This window comes from Megalops cyprinoides, chromosome 25 (genome assembly GCF_013368585.1).
Source record: "Megalops cyprinoides isolate fMegCyp1 chromosome 25, fMegCyp1.pri, whole genome shotgun sequence".
NCBI classification, from domain to species: domain Eukaryota; kingdom Metazoa; phylum Chordata; class Actinopteri; order Elopiformes; family Megalopidae; genus Megalops; species Megalops cyprinoides.
In genome coordinates, this window is record NC_050607.1 from 2711433 (window position 1) to 2734570 (window position 23138).

Sequence of the window (23138 nt, forward strand, 5' to 3'; positions counted from 1 at the left end):
TCCCCACCTGTTAACATTTAGCATTACAATACACAAAAAACGCAAAGTGGTTGAATTTAGATTAAATGTGCTGACAATGCGAGGGAGTGGAGCATGCAGTCAACTTAGTCATGTAAAAGAGTCGCTTTTAAGCAGTTACCATGCATGATAGAAAAACACCCTGCCATGTCAGTCAACCTCACTGGAGAACAGTGCGCTTTGGGTCTGAAAGGTCAGGATGTGGGCAGAGGCCCCGGATTGCTTTCCATGCTACTCCATTTTGTTCGGGAGACAATACAAATCAAATGTAAAGACAGAGAGAGTGTTACTGAATATTGTGGCTAGAGGTGATTTCCATCACAGTGGTGCTCAATGCAGGTCATTCATTCAGTAATTTCCTATTTTATTTCGCTCCCCGAAACGCCTCACCCAGGCGGTACAGCATGTGCGTCGGTCGCTGTTGCGAAACTCTTTTTCCACAGGAAATTCCAAGTGAATAAAATGTAACTTTTCAGCTACAGTAGGTCACAACACAGCTCATTTCATCATTTGTCTATCTGAATGATTATTCTGTTGACTGGTGATGAATCATCTATTTGTTTGAAATGCAGTAACTGGAATGATTCAAATTCAAGTGACATCTGCCCACTAGAGAGTACTATAATAAAGTGAAAAATAAAGAAACATTTTACTCATAAAATTTATGGAATGACATGCATTCCATAGTACATTCCATGGAGTACAACCGCGGCGGGTCGGTTTCACCCAAACCTCAAAACATCATCAGGCAGCCACAGCGAGCTAAACCGAAGTACAGGGTAAACCACAAGGCAAGACAGACCAATAGCAGCTCCCTGCTAAATTCTGCAGGCAGAACAGAGAAAGATTTTCTGTCTTATTTTTAGTGTCTTCTGAAATATGCAGAAGTCTTTGTGGAACGACACGATTTGCATCCTTGGGGCGCTCACAGTCTACACAAGAGAAAATATACTTTCATATATCTGCAACAGAGCCGATGAATTATTTAAAAGTGGGGCATGCCTACTCCGGAAAGACTGCTAGTCAAACAGTGAAGATATCAATGAAAAAGGAGAGCGAACCGTTTGCTTTTCATGTTTGACTTAATTCAGGTTAGGCTCAAATAGCAGGCACATCTCCCTCAGCAAGCTGCATAATCTCCAGGCCTCTGATCCGGGGAGATAACATCCTCCCAAAGATACTCGTGAAATTGGATTTTTTTTTTTTCCCAGAGCCTCAACCTTGTCGTGGAGCAGACCGGAAACAAGGTCAAGTTCATGAACAGCCATCCGTGGCATGAGGCACGAAAGGTTACAGCACTGCCAGACAGGACAGGTTCTTCCTTTCCAGTTCAGGTAAGTAGATTTGATCATAAACAAATACATTTATATTGATTATATCTGCGCTGTTGCATTATATTTGACGACCTCATTCATTTTTGGTTATTTGTGACAAAGGTCATAACCACCAACACTCCCACGATACTTGATCTCCACAGAGAAAACTGGAATGTAAGCGAAACAAGTTGGACAAACTATACATATCATTGTGGGGAAACTCACAAGTGATATTGATGTCACCAAATGAAGTTACTTTACACTTATTGAGGATCCTTTGTTGAGCTTTTCCTACAGGTAACATGACCTCTGGGAACACCAGGAGACTTTAACGACTTGAAAGAATGCCAACAATCTTCGTCCCAATTGCATTTAAATTAGAGGCATTGCTTAAAATTCAATAATCTGTAGATTGTTCGTACTGTAATACGATTTCCTGGCCTATTATTTTTAATAACATATTGATGTCAGCATACTGTACCATGCTGAAAACAGCTTGGGGCATACAACTGTCCATTTTGTCAGGTTCAATACTGGGAACACCTCCGCTGCCGAAAAAAAGAAGGACCGCAATGATTCAACCAACATCTGTGCTGCATCTTAGTTCTCACTGATGTATTACTTCTTGTGAAACAAAAGCAGATACTGCCAAGTGAGACACTTAAACAGGAAAAACAGCTTTAAGCCTCCCACCAGCACATTGTCTACATCATCAAAGTGAGCCATATTTCATAATGTCAGCTAATAGGCCTCTATAGGACAAGGCACAGCTCCTGCTTGCTGGCTTTTCCCACTCTTTCTCTCCACACTGACCCCCTAACCCATTCTGCGAGATCTAAGATGACATTTAACTGGAGTAAAGTCCGTCTCCTGTTGTGTTTGGAACTACACGGCTTATAAGTGATTCAAAGAAGGAATTAACAATAGCCGCTTTCATTCGCTGCTTATGGAATGACCAGTAAAGGAAGTCAATATAGTTGTAAAGATAAGCACTGCATAAAGAATACAAAAGCTGAGACTACCCGCTAAGCAAAGGGTCACATGGAGGACTCAGCTCTGCAACCCACCCAGAGAAGATAAAGGGGACACACTTGGCTTTTACTGCTGTCTGTATCAGTGCATTTCCCACCTAAATTATGTTTTAGAAAAGAGAGCAAGTCTTATCCCTACACGTTCTGGTAACGGCAAACCATGACCGGATGAACACACTGACTGCATTGTGATAAAAATCTTTCTGATCATGGTAATCTGGGACTTTACTTTTGAAATTTTTTTTTCCCATTTTACTACTTTTACCAATATGAAAGAGACAAACAGAAATGCCACCTGAGCGTGGCATTTGTTTTGAGCCTTGTAAAGGTTCGGTCTTTGGGTTTGGGGTTGCAAGAAGCGGATTGGATCTCAGACACAGGAAGTGGAGCAAAAAGCTCCAGTGTAGCTCTCACTGAGACAGGAGTACACCAGTCAAACAACCAATCAATGTGTAACTTCATCTGCGTAACAACTTCTGTTATTTCAGCCGACACCACCTTCATCAGGCACTCATCAATTATAAAGCAATAGCTTCTTCACCAGATGTTTTTCTGGGGCCGATCCAGGTAATTAAAGGGAATGTAATTAGCCGGCAGCAGATGTAACATATTCATTACACGCAGCAGTGCCACTTGCAAAGCGATGCACACAGCACACATCAAACACCTGAAATAGAATGAAAGAGAATAAAAAAATCAGCACAGAATGATTTATGAATAATCTCACGAGATCCTCCAAAAGGTGGGTGGTTGTGAGATTGAAACGTATGCTTTTATTGCTACAAAGAGTTTTAAAAAGTAACACAAAAGTGATAAAAATGGTTACTGCCAATATAAATGCCTATTTCAACAACTGGAGAAAATGTTATTGATTGTCACCTATTCATATGCCCTACAAAACATTTAACTCTAATCTGTTAACTGTCTTCATTCAAAGCAAACCCAGCACTGTAAATACAACCTAAAATAAAGACGCCAATGTGGTGACAGATGCCAGCAAAATTACAGGCGACGCTGAAGCGTGTGGGGGAGCAGGTAATGGAAGCTGCAGTCGGGGGCGGTTTGATAAATGTCACGTTGCTGCGTTTATGTGCCAGCGGTGAGCTGTGAGATTAAAAAGCCTGTTTACCGCCCGTCCCCCTGAGCGGGACTGCGCACACGAGGCCGCTAGCCCTGCTGCGCGGGGCGCTGGCGGACACGGTTAACCGCGTCCTCCAGCTCCTGCATGCTACGGGGAACCTACTCACAACAGCCCCCATTAAAGCTGAAGCCATTCCCCGGTAATAGAGTTCAGTGATGGGGTCATCCATTGCAGTAATTGTAATAGCAAATATAACCTTCAACACAAGCAGTAATGTGTTACACTTCAGAGTTTCAACTCTATATACGCACACACACACGTTCGTTTTCTCATAGCTAAATGCAACCATGTTGATTCTTGTTTTAGTTTAGCTTCAAGCGCTGATGAAAAAAGTAAGAATTCATTATGTATTTACAAACTGCATGAAACGATCTAGTATGTCTGAGACCTGGAAGTGAGGAGACACAGAGAGATATAACTGCTATTTGTCGAACACTGCTGAGGGGTAGTGTTACAGGTGAACAAAACACTTACTCTCTGATTACTCCGGGAGGGTGTGTCCTCGGCCCTTTTCATAGCCTGCACCGAGACGACAGAGCCCAATGATGAAAACCTGCTTCCCTCCCTCCAAACAGGGACCCCTTGGAGATACCAGCCAATTAACCATCTTCGTTTGATTTAACCGGGGAAAAATAGGTTTTTGTGCTACAACACTAAAGTAGGTCAATGAAGGTCAATTTCAAGCTACACACAGTGGAGCACAAGAGATTGGCAATAAGTGCCAAGCAGAACTACCAAAATGCATGGTAGTTTGGGTCTTTGGTTAGAAATCAGCCAGACCATATTGTACAGACAATAAGAATGGCAGGATTCTTCATGACATTCTGGCAATGCCTGTAAGCTCCAGTGCTGAAAGAAATGAGGGAGCATGTCATCATTCTCCCGCAGGCTGAAGGGTGGTGCGGACAGGCAGTGGCCGGGGGGGGTGGGGGGGGGGGGGGGGGGGGGTCAGAGTAATCTTCTTTCGGGGGTGTGATTGAGCCTTTATTTCTGCATCTCTGTAGTCTGATTCCGTGAGCACATGGAACGGAGAATATTTTTGCTTCCCGTGGAGAAATCTGCTTTGCAGTTCCCAAATATCAAATAATATGAAATAAATTTACAAAATGCATTTAAGGTGAAATTTTGAGTGAAGCTGTGAAAAAAACAAGTGCACAAACAGATGTTGTTCAGGGGTTGTGGATCCCCATATTTACTTTTTGTCGTCTAGTGGTAAAACTAAGGTGCTGCCACTCATGTGGGGGAGCCTCTCACCCAGTCAAAGAGTGCTTGAGAAGGTCACTAGTGTTCTTAGGATTGTTTAGCTGCAGCTAAAACCTACATAATCAAAAGAGTTGATAGCCATAAATGAATAGTTTCTCGAGTATAGATCTATGAAAACACTCTGTTACTGGTACATCAGAGTCAGTCAGTATCACACTGGTTTATTTCTGTCACAAACTTTACATTAAGGCTTCACAGGACTCTGATTCTAAGCAACTGTCAGTCAGGATTGTGTGAGCAAAATCAGGAAAAACCCAAAAAAAATCTTCCAGAGTGAATTCCCAACAAGTCGATATTCTAACGTTTGCCCGACAATGACACGGAGGGCCTTTCTTTGACTTAAAGTTGACTCCCATGCAGACTGCTTCATGTCAGAACCCATTAAGAGATGAGGTTCAAAGGCTCACAAAAGTGAATGGCCATTCACTGACACATCACAATACGCCCAAATATAAAGTCTTGCATTTCTGTTAAGATGGGTACTGCATTTATATCCCACAAGACCCCCTTTCAGGGACCAGCCACTGAAATGGTAGGTTTCAAAAGGGGGCCGCCATCATAACTCATTGTATAGAAGGTCAGGGAGGCCCGGGCCCAGCCAACCTTGCAGCCGTGTCTATTAGGTCTGCTTCACATCTGACTCCTTTCAACCGCGGCCAGCAGAGAAATGCCATGGCAACCACGCAGAGGGAGGCAGAAACACAGGATCGGTCACTGACCCAAAATAAGCAGATGCATAATAATTGACTCATAACCATCACAATGCACTGATTTGTTAGTTTGCTGTGTGACAGCAAGCAAAGCAGGTACAGTCCTTCATACTGGCATCTCTGTGCAGGGCAGTTTTATGCTGACATACCAAGAAAACTACTGTATCTGTATACTTTTGTACAGATACAAAAATGCATTCTGATATTGTCTTGGTGATGTTTGGTTGCAGGCCACTGTTGTCAGATGGCTGACTGATCCACACTTGCTTCCCCTGAAACCAATATTCTAAATGTGGCAGGTCTTACAAACCCATAAACCACAAGACTAAACATGGGTTTGGAGGGAAGCCATAAGCCTTCTGAAAAGGCTCACTGTGAGTGCAAACCAATCAGATGTTTGACAAGACAATTTCTAGCTCAATTCACCGTGTCAAAACATTTAAAAATGTTTTAAATCAATCCTATTGTGTTGATTAAAGCACTCCTAATAACTCCTCACTGCACCAACAGTATGTACCTAACCTCCACGATTTGTAACATGATATCTTTACAGTTTGTGTGAATGAGTGCCGTGTCCTGCCACATTAACTAACATAAAAATAATAATACTTTAAGGCAGAGACAGAGAGCCCGGGTCATGGCTTCCTTTCAACACAGTGGCCACTCCACAGGTTCCTGCTCTGAATCAGTCTGTTCACACTGCCCTACAAATACGGAGCGGGCAAGTCCGCTTTCAGCGATCAGCCTCCCACGCTGGTCCCCCGGGAGCAGACAGACTTTAAACAGACAGAGGCTGTAATTGGGTTATCAGCGACCGGCCCCCCGATGCTGATAAATGAAGTCTCCGAAACGATGCGCGCTGTTCATCCTCTCTTATGTGAGGATCGGCTGTGCTCCTGGAGCAGGCAGCGGACTCGTTTATCTTAAGGACAAAGGCAGTCTTTCAGCCACCAAAAGCTCCATTTAAAGAGCAGAAAGGCCTTTTTGTTGGGTCAGACACGTAGGAGAAGCCACTGGTGTAGGCCCATCATAATACAATTTCATTTTTCCCCCCTGCATTGATCTGATATTGTTTCACAGGTCAATATGGGAACAAAGATAACTCCCATTCTAAATGCACAAATAATACAAAAAGGCTATTTGTTAGGAACTGCTTTTTGATGTTAGTCTCAAAAAAATTCTGCAAAAAATCCAAACACAAAAAAGGAAGAAACTGTGCTTGGAGATTCCACAGTTCTCTCTGACAAGCTGAGCAAAACAGCAGCCTTTAAATGTTAAAAATCTCCCCTTTCTTCTGAGATCCTCACTGAAGCACACACTTCCCAGAATGAAGAACTGGTCATAGCTGACAGAACGAATTATGCTCTCAGCAAAAATGGATAATGCTCATTGTTCTGATGTGAGACATGATTGGTCTGTTTGAATGACTCTCACCATGTGACCTCCTCTTCTCTCACTGATTGGCTGCCCTGAGGGAGAAGAATTGGTGTAGTGCACTGATTTCACGATTCTAATGGGTTTCTGACCTAAATCTTCCCTAATCATTCTGAGGCCCTGACAAAGATTATGCTGGTTTAGGCTTTTAAACAACACACTATATGAATCACACAACTAGAAGCTGTATTGTCCTCAGTTCACACTGAAAAGGACACAAAAATCCATCTAACGCTTAATCTAGAAATGGCAAATTTCATGTATAATTTCCCTTTATGGTCCCACTAATTCCCATGATGCATTTTCCCATAATCCCTTGCCTGTGCTTTCTTGGGTTTACTTTGTTGTCCTTGAGTGAGGATATTCCTTCTTCCAAAGACAAAGTGAGGATCAGGCTGTTTCTTCATAAAAATACTGACCATCCTGCAGTGTAATAGCGTTTCAGTCCTATGTATTACTATGTAAGAAACTGTCACCATTGAAGTAGTCCACCATTCTCGGGGGGAATGAGAATCTTATGAAAAGATTTAGAGCAGAACAGGACTGATACATTGATAATTAGGAGATAACGAGAACAGAAAAGCACACTGGATTCCTCAGAGCCATAAGCAATGCTGGTATGGAGTCTATCCTTCCTTTTAGGAATGAGCGCCTCTAACCAGGCCCTGCTGAGCTGATTTTAGGGTTCAAGCGCAGGAACCGGGGGTCTTACTCACCACACATCGCCAGGGAGACAGGAGCCTTTTTCAGCACGACCACACTGCCGCATCGCCGCAGTGTCACCTGGTCTCTGTCACCTCTCTCTCTCTCCGACACCTGCACCACCTGCCTCGCTATGCCATCCTTTCCTCCGGCAGCACTGTCATCCACCCCCTCTCAAACGCGATAACCACAGATATTAATATTTCCCTCCACAGATACAGCTCATTGTTCCTCTCTCGCTGCTAAATGTCACGAACGCCCCGCCGGCGATTCCACGCGGCAGACAGTAAAGGAAATGTGAATTTATTCATCCAAATTGGGAATATGACAGTCTGCCTTAACAATGTGTCTGCTGAATGTGATTTTGGAATGCTAAACTGCAGCTCTTAGAGGTCAAAACAAAAGGCAATTAATGTTAATAAAGCTAGTGGTGGATCTATTATGTAGAACAGACATATGGTATAGCATATGCTACCATAGAGCAGTAGTGTAGGCATTTTCTACAACTGTAGTTGTATATAATGCCTGCATTTTTTATATATTTATATAGTTTTAAGTTAGACATTTTAAATTAGATCTACATCAAACAAGAATCTTATCACAAGATTTAACAGGTTCTTTCCTGCCATGTCCTGATTTTAAATCTCTGATTTAAACTGTGGGAAGAGGGCTGCAGTGGCATATTTGCAGAGCAATTCGACAACAAAAGCGTCTGAGCTGATGGACAGGGCTCCCGGTTAAGCCTATGCAAACGCATTGTGCGTAGGATACGTCTGACGACTCTACTACGGACTTCCAAGAGCCGCACCACGCAACCAGCCGCTCGCTGAGATTCTTCCTTTTCCTCCCGCTCAGGAGCTGAGGGCGCAGCGGCCCCCATGTGGACGGCCTCCCCCCCCTCTGCAGTGCTGAGGCTCTCGCCCCTGTCCGCCGGGCAGGGCCTGGGAGCACAGCGAGGAGAGCCTGACATTCAAACGCTGACACCACGCCGGAGCTCCTTTTGAGGCCTCTCTCAGCCCTGACCCAGCACAACCCCCCCACTTCAGCAGAAAGGGGCAGAACAACAGCCCAGCGAGTGGGGAAAAGGGGAAACAGGACCGCCTTTGTTCCCCCTTCCCCATTCAGCTCTCTATTGGGGTACATGATTCCAGAGCTGAGCCCCCTCTCCAAACAGGAGAATACAGCACAGCTACGTGTGAGATGAGGGGAACTCACAACAGGCAGTGCTGAATTTGCTACCTTCTCTCATCCCAGTTTCATTCATGTACCTCTTTTCTTCGGTAACAATTAATGAAACTCAATTTGATTACAAGATCAAATCTACTGCAGGCCCATAAGGGTGTATATGAGAGACTAGAAAGATTAACCCAAGCAACACGCAGGGAACACAAAACACGCTTTGTCACTTTACGTTATCTTCACAAGCCACTTCAAAAGATGTCTCACGCAGTCTATCCTGAGGTAAGTCAGACCTCCGAATACAAAAGCGTAACACTTTCTTTGTCCTCACAAAGGGGTGAAATGACCTGAACCGGGTAATAATTCTGTCTCAGGGAACACAACAGCAATCAGAACTGACCACTCCACTTCAGCCATCTGTCATGGTTACTGAACACTTACCAAATTTGCTCGTGTCACAAACTGCCGGTCACTGTCAAAAATGTTGAGTCCACGCCTGAATCATGATAAAGAGGTCTATGATTCATTCAAAATTCTGCTTCTGGTTACAAAATTATTTTAGAAGTTGAGCCAACATATGACTTTAGCATCAATATTTCAATGCCAAAAGTATATGCTTTCAAGTATTTATTGAGAGACACTCAAAGTACTTTTTGAGTAAAACTTCCTCCAAGCAAGAGGAGGTTGCCATCATATGCTATTTATATTTATGTCAGCATGCCAGCAGCAAATTAAACAGTTCCTAAAATTGCCTATTTTCTAAATCATCAATCTTCAGCCAGTCATGATAATTTAATACGAGTCCAATAAAAACAACAACATTTTGCAGCTGTGTGGGGAACGCTCAAAGAAAGGGTGTCAATCCCCATTAGTCTCCGCTTCTAACCAAGTGTGAAACGGTAATTACGCTCGCCAGCCTGCCAAGAGAATCACCATTCAGCCTCCGCCGAGAACGGCGTCCACAATGGCCGACTGTGCCGGCAGTAACCATGGGGCCCAGGACTGGCAGCCCTGGCAGAATGGGCTGGTCCGGCAGGAGGTGGGAGGACACGGCCGGCCGAATCCCGTCCCGGTTCCCTAATGAGGCGTTTGCTAATTTAACAGTGGAGGAAACAGAAGTGTGACGTCACATCCCACCGCTGCCACCACAACGCCTGTTGGAGCCCTCAGTGCGGGGCTGAGGGGCAAGCGCGTGCCTCATATTAGTCCCCAGGGATCACTTTCACAAATCAGGCTGAAGGGAAAAAGCTCATCTCTGCAGCCGGAGAGACGTGTCTCATTACTGCTGTAAGGAATCTGTTTTAACATGTTTTGGGGGTAGAATTAAATTTTTAGCCACACACACTAAGGCAATTTTCATAAATGCAGTATTTTCTCCTCTCTTACAAAATCCTATACTGAAAATGCGCTTGTTATTCCCCGAAATAGCTGCCTGACACCAACCCACATTCCAGCTTCATTTTGTGCGGTAGACTTGCTGTAACTAATCATATCTGTAAGGCCTGATGTTAAGAGGAAGATAGCATGGAAATAACATTAGATAAGGTTTCTCTTTATAGTTACACCATTGTATACTTACAACATCAATCGCAAACAACTGAGCACAAACAACTCATTACATTCCCACATTTGACAGACTCATTATCATAAAGTCCTCATGAACCCTGATTGACTATTATTGATCACATTCTGATCCGTTTTCTCTTCTATTTTAGTATGACAGAGTACCACAGATAGCTGATAACAATTAGCCTCAACTGACAACTGACCATGCTTAATAATAATACTGTTTATCTTCCCCTGTAGTGTGACCTTAGAAGCCTAACGTACAAGCGGTATTGTATTAACAAGAAACTATATTTAACAGTAATAATTATTTAATCTTTTCCAGGATTTTGGTGCAATATCTCATAATGACCATGACCCCTAGCTTTACCTGGAAATACTAAAATATATAGAAATACACAGCTTTAAATTTAATCAGTTTAATTTCTGCCCATTCCCCTGTCTAACTATAAGATATTGGTGGGATTTTTTCCTCCCTTGTGAGGAGGTCCAATTGCAGCGGTCCAGAAGCGTGACTCTTTTCTCATTAGGTCTCCAATATCAACGCCTGCAACAGAAAACAGGACTGTAGCTGGTGATATTTATGTAGGTCAAAATAACATTGTGCTTAATAACGCAAACGGCACATACTGCAAACAAAATAGGATCGCAGGACTGGATCTCATATTTCTAGGATAGTTTGCATGCTTCCCAGCCTACAGTGCAACATAAGTGGCATTCATTTCAAATGACCACAGCTCACTTCCTCCTACAACTCTGTCTGTTCCCGTAATAGATGGCTGGCTTCAGGTCATACACGCCACGTGCATGTCTCAGTTCTGACTTTTATACTACTTGGTGTCAGTCATTACGGCCTCTAAATTAGGGGCATCTCAGCTTAGGGTTTATTATGGTTAAAGTAGGATGACGACCAGGTGAATAGGTCAGTGTGGCTTTCTTTCATCTCATTCGCCACATCTGCCAAAAATTTTACACCGTGACAGAAAGCAGGGACTCACAGCCCAGGCCTGGAGTGGACAGTCTGTCTCTTCAGCTGGTCTACATAAAGATTTCTGTGGTGTGAGCAACAGGACAAGCATTATCCATCTGGGTGTTTATTTACTGAACGGCAAAAAGGAACACCAGGGACAAACACCAAAAATGCACTAATTGCCAGTGTTCCGCTTTCATTTAGCACCTTCAAGCTTGGATTCAATCAAAATTTGGTCCTTAACGTAAATGACAATTAAATGTGGTATATTTATTGTTCATAAACAACTACAGTATGGTGAGTTCAACAATCACCATTATGAAAATCTATTTGTAAATGTAAACGAACTTGACATGCAGTTGCATCTTTTTTTTTCATCTTGTATCTCTACTAGCCAACTTGCAACTGTTGAAACTTGGTCATGCTGTGCTTCTAATATTGTTGCCTCCTTATGTGGCTTTTTCCTTGTGTTGTACTCTGCCTCACTTTGGATAAAAGCAACTGCCAAATGAATAAATGTAAATGTAAATGCATTTACCTTTGAGATGAGGACAAAATGCTAACTGGCTCTAGACCACAGTTTTTACAGTCATCCCGTTCAGCAACATGTTTACTTGCAGCTTTCCTGGAGAGATGCGATGCTCAAACCGCATCCGGAGACAATGCCAGGACGTGTGGCACTCTCCTCTGAAATCTGGGACGATGTCACTGCCTGCGATGGGGTTGCTGTGGGCACGGCGTTAATTTGACCCAGTGCTGGAATGCGACACAATGAATGGCGTGTGTTTGGGTGTCTGGGGGGTGAGAGAGTCTGTGCTTGGGTTGGGTGGGGCGGTGGGAGGGGGGACAGGGGGAGGATGAATGAAACGGGGACTGATGAGCAGAGACAGACTGAGGGCTCAGAAGGTTTTCCCCAGCTGCACATTGGACTCCAGGCTGAAACCGTCTGGCACGAGGATGAATGTTTTTAATAAAAGAGCCGGCCTCTCTCCTCATGAGCAGGCTGATACACTTGACAATCCAGGGGGCAAACCTGGCATTTAAGGGATATTTGTTTTCTGTTCTCAGCAGCTAACAATCTGGTACATCAAAAAAATTGCATTACTGATATTCACATATTACTAATGATCATAAAGAATTTATTATAATTTATGTCATTATTTATGAAAACATTATAACAAAAGATATTTATCTAACACAGATTTAATCCATATTAAATAATTTGCTTGAATGTGTTAAATATACCTGAAGTAAGGTTTCTTTCATTAGGCACTATGGCAACACACACACACACACACACACACACAAACTGGCCTGTTAAACCAACAGTTAACTGGTCATTTAAATCTTAATGTGGGAGCTCATCATTCAAGCCACATTCAGTTTTTTACCTCCATGGAAATTGCCATTATAGACCACAAACTACATTGTAAAATAATGAGCATAATTAAAAATACACAAGTGACTGTTAGGCACATACAAAGAACCATCTCATTGGCCATGTAGCATGGAAGGAAGGGTATATCAACGAGACAGTTATAGATTGACAATTCATATACAATACACAGCACTTAAAGAGCCAAAACTAAATGGTGGAAACTACAGGCAGCTGCAAGGCAAACAGGGCGTTGCTACATGCCAAAACATTATAAAACTGCAAAAAAGAGGATACAAAGTGGATATAGATGGGGAAAAGAACAGGGTAAATCGAATGTGTCAGCGCCACCCGGCTAAAGGCCGTGGGACACAGTAGTAATGATAAAGAGAACTACCAGAATGTACCACGGTATACAGCGTGGAATTCGTGAACAAACCGCCGGGCGCCTGGTAGGGGTGGAGAGGCTGAGTCCACGCGGGGTGTCGGTAGGATGGAGAGAGAGCCGAGACCAGCATGCACACACAGATACTGTAACTCATGCAGTACATGCTGCAGTGCGCTCCTAACACCAGCGGATCACATTCAGGTGTGCGAGTCCGTCTACCTGTCTCCCGCACGCGTGACGTCACCAGACCAGAAGCTTTAGAAGCTGTTAACCTGTGCACGGGTACCGGGGTTTGAACGCGTATGCCGGTCTGACAGCAGCGCGCGTGTTTATTTCATCAGTTTCATAACCTGTAATGTTCTGCAAACAACGCAGCTTCAGATAAATTAATTTGAAAATAAATAAGACATCAGAAAATCACTATTCTGCATATGTGCACGAGATTAAACGTTTCATTGTTGATATCAGCGATTTTTCCTTACTGACGTTTTCAAAATGCGTATTTTTTGGCACTGAACTGTCCAGTAAATAGACCACCACGGCTGAAGCAAGATCATGAAGGGAAATTAACTGTCCGATGGACAAGTTAATTAAAAGATAGCGAAAGAAGAATCTACGTTGTTCTGTGACAATGATTTTTCTAGCGATTGGTTGCTGTGGGACGTGTTTGTGATGTTCGTGTTATCGGCTGCTCAAAATCTAGATGAATATTTTCAATTTCCATAATCGATTATCTCACAGTTAAGCTTTCATTTGGGCCTATCCATTTTAACATGACTGATACACATAAATATACGCAACAATACTGGTTGCTACGGGGCAACGCACAACTGGAAGCTCTCTCCTTGGCTTCTGGTCCACGAACGCGCAAATTATATTGGTAAAACGGCATATGTCATGCTCGGAGCAGAAGAAACTCACTGACAGGCACTGTAAACTACCCGCCCATGGCAGACCCGTTTAAAGAAAGAAGCGCTCAGACTCACCGTTCTGCGTCAAACAGCGATGGATGCGTATTTTCTTACAGGTGCACAGAAGTGGATGCGTTCGCCTCCCAGCTAGCGTCCCTCTCTCCGCGCAGCGCTCTGGCTCCTCACGCTGACTACACGGATCTCCGAACAGCTCCCTCTCTGATCAGCCAGCAGCGCTGTGCCGCGCAGGCGCCGCTGCGGCCACACCGGTGGGATGGTGCCAGCGACGGAAGGGGCCGCGTTCCCAAAATGTTTGCAAATGTTTGCGCACGAAACGCGTCGTGCAGATAGAATACGCTATATGTTAAAGTTATACGTAGGAATATGCATACACAGTCCATAATATCCATGCACATACAATAATGGGGTGTTCTAGCCTTTTATTATGTGTTAAAAAGTGAGTGAGTCCATCATTAGGCATTACATTACATTACATGCATTTAGCAGACGCTCTTATCCAGAGCAACTACCAACACAAAAGAACAGAACTGTATCCATTCAAGTGGAATGATCTGGCGAACAACACTCCCAGATCAGTGAGTGTGAGCATAACATAAGCAGGACCACAAGATAACTTGTGCTAACCTGGCTAGAAGCCAAGGACACACACTATCACACATCACAGTCACTAAATCACAGAATCCAAAACACATTGCGATACTATGTGTGAAGTTAACACAAGTAGCAGGTGTATTACTTGTAGTATTAGGCAGCATTTAAGTATTAAACAACGTATTTATTTTTGACCAGTGTTTAATAATATAATTAATATTTTATATATAATTATATTATATGTAAATATATTAATACTAAATAACATATTATATATTATAGTAATATGATATAACATTTTGTAATATGCCTCTCAGCCCCTAAATGTCTACCCGTGTATGTGACAATTTCAATTTCATGTAAAAATATAGTTCATGCATCATCAGGTACTAGACTGATGGTCGGTCAACACCTCTGCCGTGCAACATTTCACATGTTAATGGTTCTGTCACAGCCAGTACTTTGGTACTCCTTGCAGTTTGCTTTGAGAGATGGATTACAGGCAGGACCACAGAGGGAGAGGGCCTGGAGATGCGGTCATGTGCCTCGAAAACTAATATTACCTCAACTCAGTCTGGAGTCATCCAAGCGTGAGCGCCCACTGCAGGTTGCAGTGCACATCGCGCCCGGCCAGGCGCACCGAGGCGTTCCCCGCTGAGGCTCCTGCGAGCGTTCAGAAGGATTTCATTTCTCTGCTCAGTGCAGCGTGTCGAGCATGCAAGCATGGGTACCCCGAGCGTCAGAGGCTGTGGCACAAGAGATTGATGGTACTGGGGTCCCAGAGGACTCCCGGGGGGCAGACCTGCAGATTTGGGTCACCTTTGACCTAAATGACTCTGCCACCATCAGTGTGTCTGCCTTGAATGCTGGCACTTAGATCTGCGCTCTTCCATTTAAATGTTATGACATGCCTGGAAGGGAGAAGGGGCCAGCACGCACAACTGGCCTAATCTAAGATTCTGATCTCACTCCTCGCTTTGGGAGCGTATCATCCATAATTGGAAGCAAAGGCACATTTAAAATGCAGACATGCTGTTGTGATGTTTTCCTGTTATCACTGTTATTGATCGCGTATTGACATTTCCATTGCATCTGCTTGCACAGAGAGTGTGATGCTACAGTGTCTCATGTTGCAGCTCTTTCCCCCTCCCTGACCCCAGCTCATGTGTGGAGGCCATATGTCATCCAGGGGCTTGCTTCCTGCAGCCGTGTCATCTGAAACACAAGCGATGGGGTCATTCTCTGCTAGGGGAACGAGCATCAGCCGTCCCTGCTGCTTGTGTCATACTGATCCCAGATCTGTCCTTCTGGGCACCATCAATGTCATATGGCCCACAGCAGTTTTACAATCCAGCAGTTATTCACCAATTGTAGCAGCTACGGAAGTATTGTTTTTCATTTATTTCAAATAAAACAGATCTCAAAACAGAGTTGCCTCATTTTGTGAGGCAAGTCTCATTCTGGTGTTATTTTAGAATATTCCTAGACAAAAGGCTATGATTTGAGGGAATTTTAGGGATACATTTAGGGAAGTAATATTGTCAATGAAGGTGGGATTGTATGTGAGGGGGTTATGAAGAATATTTAGATAAATGTCACAAGACCAAAAGACGCAGGTGCCACCATCTTGCCTGGAGCAATTTCCTCACAATATGGTCATACAAGGGCTGCCACATGGCTTCTGCCAGCCGGAATAAGATATGAGTCGCAGCAGTGGCACACAGATTACTCACCAAACATTAGGAGATTCACTGAAGCATTACAATCCTGCTCGCTACACACGGAAGATAGATGGAGATCGCTGCAAAGGGGAAGCTTTTGTGGAATGAATAACCATCCCTGACTTTCCTAGATTGGACTGGATATGTGTTTAGGTCACTATTTTTACTGCTATCTAATATTCCACCATTTATGTTATCTGAATGCAACTATACTGAGGTCAGACTTTTGATATTTGTGTTTAATTTACATTTACATTTATTCATTTGGCAGGCGCTTTTATCCAAAGCGACTTACAAGTGAGGTACAATGCAACACAAGGGAAAAAGCATACAGAGTCAACAATATTAGAAGCACTGCATGACAAAGTCCCAAAGGTTGGCCAGGCGAGGAACCAACTAGCAGGTAAAGCTAGCGAGTGCGTTGAGCCATTACAACCAAGCCATTATGTTAAACTATTTCAGTCAAACCATTACATTTTCATTTTTTTTTATAATATAGTTAAATAGGAGATGGGGGGGGGGGGTGTTTCAGGTGCTCAGGTGAGAGCGGATAGAGCTGCGTCTTCTGATGTCTCTTGAAGACAGAGAGGGACTCAGCAGAACGGATGAGGTGTGGAAGTTCATTCCACCACCAGGGGACAACGAAGGAGAAAGTCCTGAAAAGTGATTTAATGCCACGATGCGATGGGACCACCAGGCGCCGTTCGGTGGCAGAGCATAGCAGTCAGGAGGGAACATAGGGTTGCAGCAATGAGTGCAGGTACTTATGTGTTTTAGGCGTTTCCTCTGTAGTCTGTCCAAAATACCGAGAGTGGAAATGAAATGGAGGAAATAGGAGTTTCTGGACTGTTGACGGTGATTGAGCAATCTGTGAGCGTGAATGCCTCAGAGACACTGCGGTACAGACACACACACCACACTCACGTGAGCGTGAATGCCTCAGAGACACTGCGGTACAGACACACACACTACACTGACCCTTGCGGGGGAAGCGCAGCTGTAAGAGATCAGCACGCAGGAAAAGGCCCTTCTGTTCTGCTATTCTTTCAGCCATTACACAAATTTATGATCCGTCCACCATGCAGACGCCCTCGGGCATCTCTCATCGCTCGCCGCAAGGGATCATGGGATACGCATCCGGCTGCCTTCCACACAGTGCTGCCACGGGCAGTAACTCACTGCTGCGCATCTCAGAACGATTCAGACGTGTTCATGGATCATCTGAATAAGGCATTAAACCACACTGTCACGTTTTAACAGTTTTATAAGGATGGTTATTTGGGATGTGTGTTTGCATTAATGTATTTGAGACGTGTTTATAACATCATGACTCATTTTCCCCGCACCTGTGAACAGCCCACGCCAGTGGACTTGTTCTGTCTCTGTTCTTCACACCTGGAACACTAAGAAAGGAAGAGGGACGGAGAGATGGAGACTTCATATATAAAAACAGACAAATTAATGTTTTTTTTGTATAAAGTGAACAAGATAACAAAATCGACAATACTCAACAATGGTATAGTAGTTACCTATGTATTCACTATGTTCATGTTGCCAGTGAAATGTTAGGATAATGCCACAGCCCTCCTCATAAACCTCCTCATGTTTTCACAGGCCCAAAAGGTACAGTTAAAATGGCTGCAGTTGGGTGTGGTTTTTATGGGTGACTACAGTGCACGAATGTGTGAATGTGTGACCCTCAGAGTGAACTGCAGTGACGCTCAGCACGTCCTCATTGGAAGCCACTGGAAGTGCTACAGTGCCCCTCCCATGCCACCCGGAACCCTTCACACAGACACGTCTGTAAGGCGGCAGGAAGGAACACTACCTATGGAGCATTCCGATACTCACCACTTCACCCAAACAGGGCCAGAACAGCATTTTCATAATGTTTTTTTCTTCCATGAAAATATCAGCATTTGTCTAAATGTGACCACATAATATGATAACGATGCAATGTCCCATGCTCAGAGCTGCAATTTAAATGCTTTAAGCACCTGGAAAGTTACAATGAACATTAAGAGAACCGGTAATACAGGCTACACAGAGCACTGCTAGATTACTCTCTATTACTGCAATGGCACAATGTCTCTCAGGGCTCAGCGAGTACATGGCCCAATGGCCAGGCACAAAGTAACATCAAATAAGCCAGAAGCCAGACAGCTTCGTAATGAGGGCCGTGATGCTGTTCGTGATTATGGAGATCGGATGTGGAGCATGCACCGCGGTGCACTGGTGACGGAGTAACGACTAACAGAACATCCACAGGTACAAACGATCACACAGCAACATTCACCAAAGCCTTGCGACTGGCCAGGTCAGTAGGGTGTTGGTCACGGGGGAAGACTTTTTGACTGCAAGCTTGACAGAGAGGGAGAGTCTGGGGTGGGGGGTGTTAGGCCCTGGGGGGGGGGGCCTTGATGATCTCTGAGAAGGGAACATGCAGCGCTGTGGGAGAGAGAATAAAAATATAACGAGTGGAGTGATGTCCGTCAGGCAGACTCAAATCCCCTCTCCACTCCTGCTTCCACTGAAAACCAATTACGACCTAATGAGGAAGGACGCGGACCTCAGCAGTACTCGAAACATGACTGAATAGTGGCTACCCTGAGAGTAAACACTGTTATATAAAGGCACTCTGAGCAGGAGGAAGCCTGCCTGTCAAATCCCAGCCCATTTAGCTTCTAAAAACATGAATATACAAATGGGTAAGGAATGTCTCATCCAAAACAGAATGAGGCTTAAACAGAATAATAATAAATTCATATTTCTCACACGGAGCATTCTGTGAGCAAGTTTTGAGCATAATGAGAATGTGATCTGAACGTAGATGGATTTTGCGAACTGTGTCCTGAATCCTGTCACACTGAGATATTACTTTCACCTTCTCTCTGGGAGAAATTGCCTCTGCAAAGAGGCTTTCCCAAACACCCGGCAGCATGTCAGACATTACAGCGCAGGGCGATTCAAACATGGTAATGAGAGGTTTGCTTACACATCACGTGTGTTTAAGGAACAAAATGTATGAAAGGTCAAGGCACTTCGCTTCCTATCATAAGGTGGGGAAAAAGACTTTAAGAGTAAAGATTCTACAACAAACCAAAACAGCTTTGGGAAAACACCGATTGGCCAGCTCATAATTAGGGAGTGCAATAGTGTAGGGAGTGTGAATTTCCCAGCTGGTTACTGAGGTGAGAAGGCATGCATCTTCCCTGAGAATTGACTAGCTGGACCCCTCTGAGCCAATAACTCCATTAAACTCCTAATGCTATCAGGCTATCCTGTTCTGCACCATTACTCTGCTCCGTAAGGTGTGGATACCGCCAGACTGCAGTTAACCTTTACACAGCGCTTGGCCTGTACGACGGACACAGTCTTGCTTGTGTGATACGTCCTGTAAGCAGAGATAGTGTTACTGTTCTGAGGCTGCCGGTTTTTTTTTGCTATTATAAGAGGATCTCTCCAGTGAGTGATGCAAATGGAATACAGCGGTTCAGTTTGGCGCTTACACACACCGTACATTCGAAGCCCGCAATGACACGCCGCGCACTGGACCATGCCTCCATCTCAGGTGTCCCAGACCTGCGTGTGGTTCGGGTTGCAGGGACTGTTTGTTAATACAGGGTAATTACAGGATGCGGAGGCTTGGGTTTCGGCGCGGCTTTGTTCGGGACCTGATGGACGTGTGTTCTCTCCCTTCCCTGATCCAGTGGAATCTTGTTTGCTGTGTTTGTTTGCGGCCGAGTGGAGAAGTTACAGCCTGTCACAAAGCAAGCCCGACACCGTGGAATCTCAAAGGGCGGAGCCTGAGTCGTGTGCGCCGCGGTCATGGCCATCCACACACCAGCATGTTCCAGCTATTCCTTTCTGTCCTGTTCACTTCACACATGACTGCAGGATTTGTAAAGTATTCCTGTGTCCCATGAAGAGATGTGGATCTATAAGCCATCCCAGATAAATTCAGTGATTACAAGAAAATGAACCCAAAAGTGAGTGGAGCTGTTATGTGTCACGCAGAGACTTGACTTCAACCAATCAGTGCTTTGGGTAGGTGAGGCGTTTTGACTGGTCTCACTCTCTCATCACCAGACGACTAAGTGACTCAGTCTTCATGAACGGTCACCCTGCGACTTCCACATCATGGCAACACAGCACGCTGTATCAGAGAGAGGCCCAATCTGACCCAAAACATGAGGCTAAATTCATTCTGTGCCGTTATTGTGCTTTATCAGGTATACTAGAGGGTACACAAATTTTAAAACACAGAACTTCAGCAGCTTACAGAGTATAGGAAGAGTTCTGTGCTTGCTTCTGATTTGCTGTCCAGGATTTCTTGAGGTGATACTGATCTGTTCATATGGAACTGGAAACAGGTATCTGACACCTGGGAAATGCTACCAAATCCCCGCTGACAGCTGAACTGTGCTTCACAGCAAGATCGCCGCACTCATCTTCTGCCTTTCCCTTTGGACGTCACACAGGCAGATCCAATCACTTTGTCTGGATTATGGGGCTGAACTGGGATCAGCCTGATTGTGGCAGTTCATCCATCACTTATCACCTTATACACAGTAAACACCCAAGGCCATCCTGATTACAGATCGGTTCATCAGGAACAATAACACACCAGCATCCAGAGTGGATCTGAAACAAGTTTTAGTTCCTCTGTTTGACATTACATCTGACATCCTCCTTTTACAGAAAATATGGGTGACTGGTGTTCACAATGAGCTGAATATCACAACAAATCAACATCATCAATGGCCTTTGCTAATTTGTTAAAAGAGTTATAAGAGTGATCAAAAAAATCAAAATTATCACATGTGCAGTTACAAATTGCTTCTTTGCTTCAATTTAATTTCTTCATCAAGTTCAAATTAGGCAACATCCGGGATCTGTCCATCTGATTTGAAATAACAGCAAACTCTCAGCAAATGAAAATTGAGCAGCTTTATAATTTTACAAATCAAACCAGTCTCAATATACAGTACTTAACTGAACACGAACAGCAAGAAATACCATGACACACCAAAGTGCGAGTAGAGCAGTCCTAACTGTCCCAGCTTCAACCTAGGCTTCTCTATTATACAAATATTTTACTACTTGCTAGCATCCAGATAAATAATCCTCCCTTAAAATTAAACTAAAAACTCTTGATCTCAGAAGATCTCTTCCCTGCAACACATGAGAGAACTTCATGATAGCAATACATTTTAAGTACGAATGTATTTTCAAAGTAGTCTGTACATGTGAATTGAACTGAATACGATGGAAAACAAGCCCACATGCATCGTAAGTAGTATTGTTCAAACAATCCTCTTTTTCAATGCAGTCATCAGACTAGGTGACAGGATATCTCTGCTATGCTGGATCTGCCCTACAGAGACACCTACGCTCTGTATTTCAGCAAAGCTGGTCATGTGACTCTGTTCTTCCTAATGTTTCCAGAACAAATTATATACACAATATGGTAAACACAACTTTTTGTCTTTCTTGTTTCCCTGGTACCACTCCAAAGCACACAAAAATGGACCATTAGCTGCATATGGATAAAAAAGTGCAACGAAATGTCAATTTCTCAGTCATCTAATTTGTAAGTAGCAGTTTTAGTTCATAACCTCTATGCCACCAAGCTGAGGCGTAAAACTGAATGCACTGTCTGCATCCACTCTGTTTAACGGCGGTATGAGGGAATTGAGCATATTGCTGGATATTACGGTAAAACAATACTGAGGTAAATGCTTTGGAGGGTGGAGGAGAGGCCACTTACGGCAGACTGGGATCGTCACTTCAAGTCAACATCAAAGAAACTACCTTTGAAGTTAACTCCACCCCCCCCCCCCCCTTTCAGGAACGACATTCTAGTACAAATAAATACAGTGAGAGGAATCATCACTAATAGTAATGCTTAAAAAGTTAATCAGCAGTGAAAAGTGCTTTGTCTGAGGAGGACATACATCCACTTCCAGTACAGTATCCATTTTACTCTACTCGTGCAGAGAGATTGTGGTGCCATCTGTAGTGTACCTGCTGTCCCTTTAAAAACACACGCAGCACACTGCTGGAGGGGCAAGTCTGTGGGTCGCCGAGGTCTGGAACAGGAAGGGACATTTTTACAGTCACAGGGGTGATTACGGGACACAGGGACAGCTCTCTGGGACAGCGAGAGAGCCACAAACAGGAGAGGCAGAGAACTCACCTTTGCTTATTTATTACTCTGAACCTGTATGTGGTTGCTCTGCTCATTTAACAAGCAGGCTAATTCCAGTACGGCTCACCCATTAGAAACTGACTGCTTTGTACCTGATTGCATCTCATGTTAGCCCCATCTTTGCCTGCTTGTCATGGAACTGTTTCAGTAATGAGGAAAAATAAAATAAATAAAACACTGGATTTAAAACCATTGGTTTTATGGTCAAAAAAGATCTCCAAATTATCTGTGAAATACGTCACAACCCAAAAGATTTAACTTGACCAGATCTGTTTGCTGGTACCCAAATGAGCTTCATGAAGTTCACGAAGCTAACTATCGCTAACAACACAACTAGGTACAAAGCAATCTGCTGCCAAAGGGTGGCGCTCACTAAAACTGGCCTGCTTGATAGTGACGGTAACCTGGCTAAGGACCACAGACGGTCTGGAGGGAAGCTCCCTGCCTCGCCGTGCGGGCTGCCCTCTCTCGGGGGGAAGCCCCTGGGCTGAAAGGGGGTGGGTTCGGAGGCAGACTCGTGGGCGCTAGAGCTTGGAGAAGAAGGGCAGGCCGTCGTACATGTCGGCCTTGAGCCGGAGCCACTCGGCCAG

The 23138-nt window shown here is 44.1% G+C and overlaps 2 protein-coding genes across 18 annotated transcripts in view; both read right to left on the reverse strand.

Annotated features, from left to right (window-relative positions):
- The window catches only part of LOC118771910 (neuronal cell adhesion molecule-like), a 72949-nt gene extending 58745 nt beyond the window's left edge, over positions 1-14204 (reverse strand). For all 17 annotated transcript variants that reach the window (XM_036520072.1, XM_036520079.1, XM_036520074.1 and 14 more), the window contains exon 1: positions 14080-14204. The gene's annotated coding sequence lies outside the window, so the exon portion shown is untranslated. The remainder of the gene's footprint in view (positions 1-14079) is intronic.
- A 6650-nt stretch (positions 14205-20854) lies between these two features.
- The window catches only part of LOC118772127 (calcium-independent phospholipase A2-gamma-like), a 24704-nt gene continuing 22420 nt past the window's right edge, over positions 20855-23138 (reverse strand). Inside the window, exon 10 of the mRNA XM_036520393.1 lies at positions 20855-23138. This exon is cut by the window's right edge and continues 209 nt beyond it. Coding sequence (XP_036376286.1) covers positions 23073-23138 — 66 coding nt within the window. The 3' untranslated portion in view covers positions 20855-23072.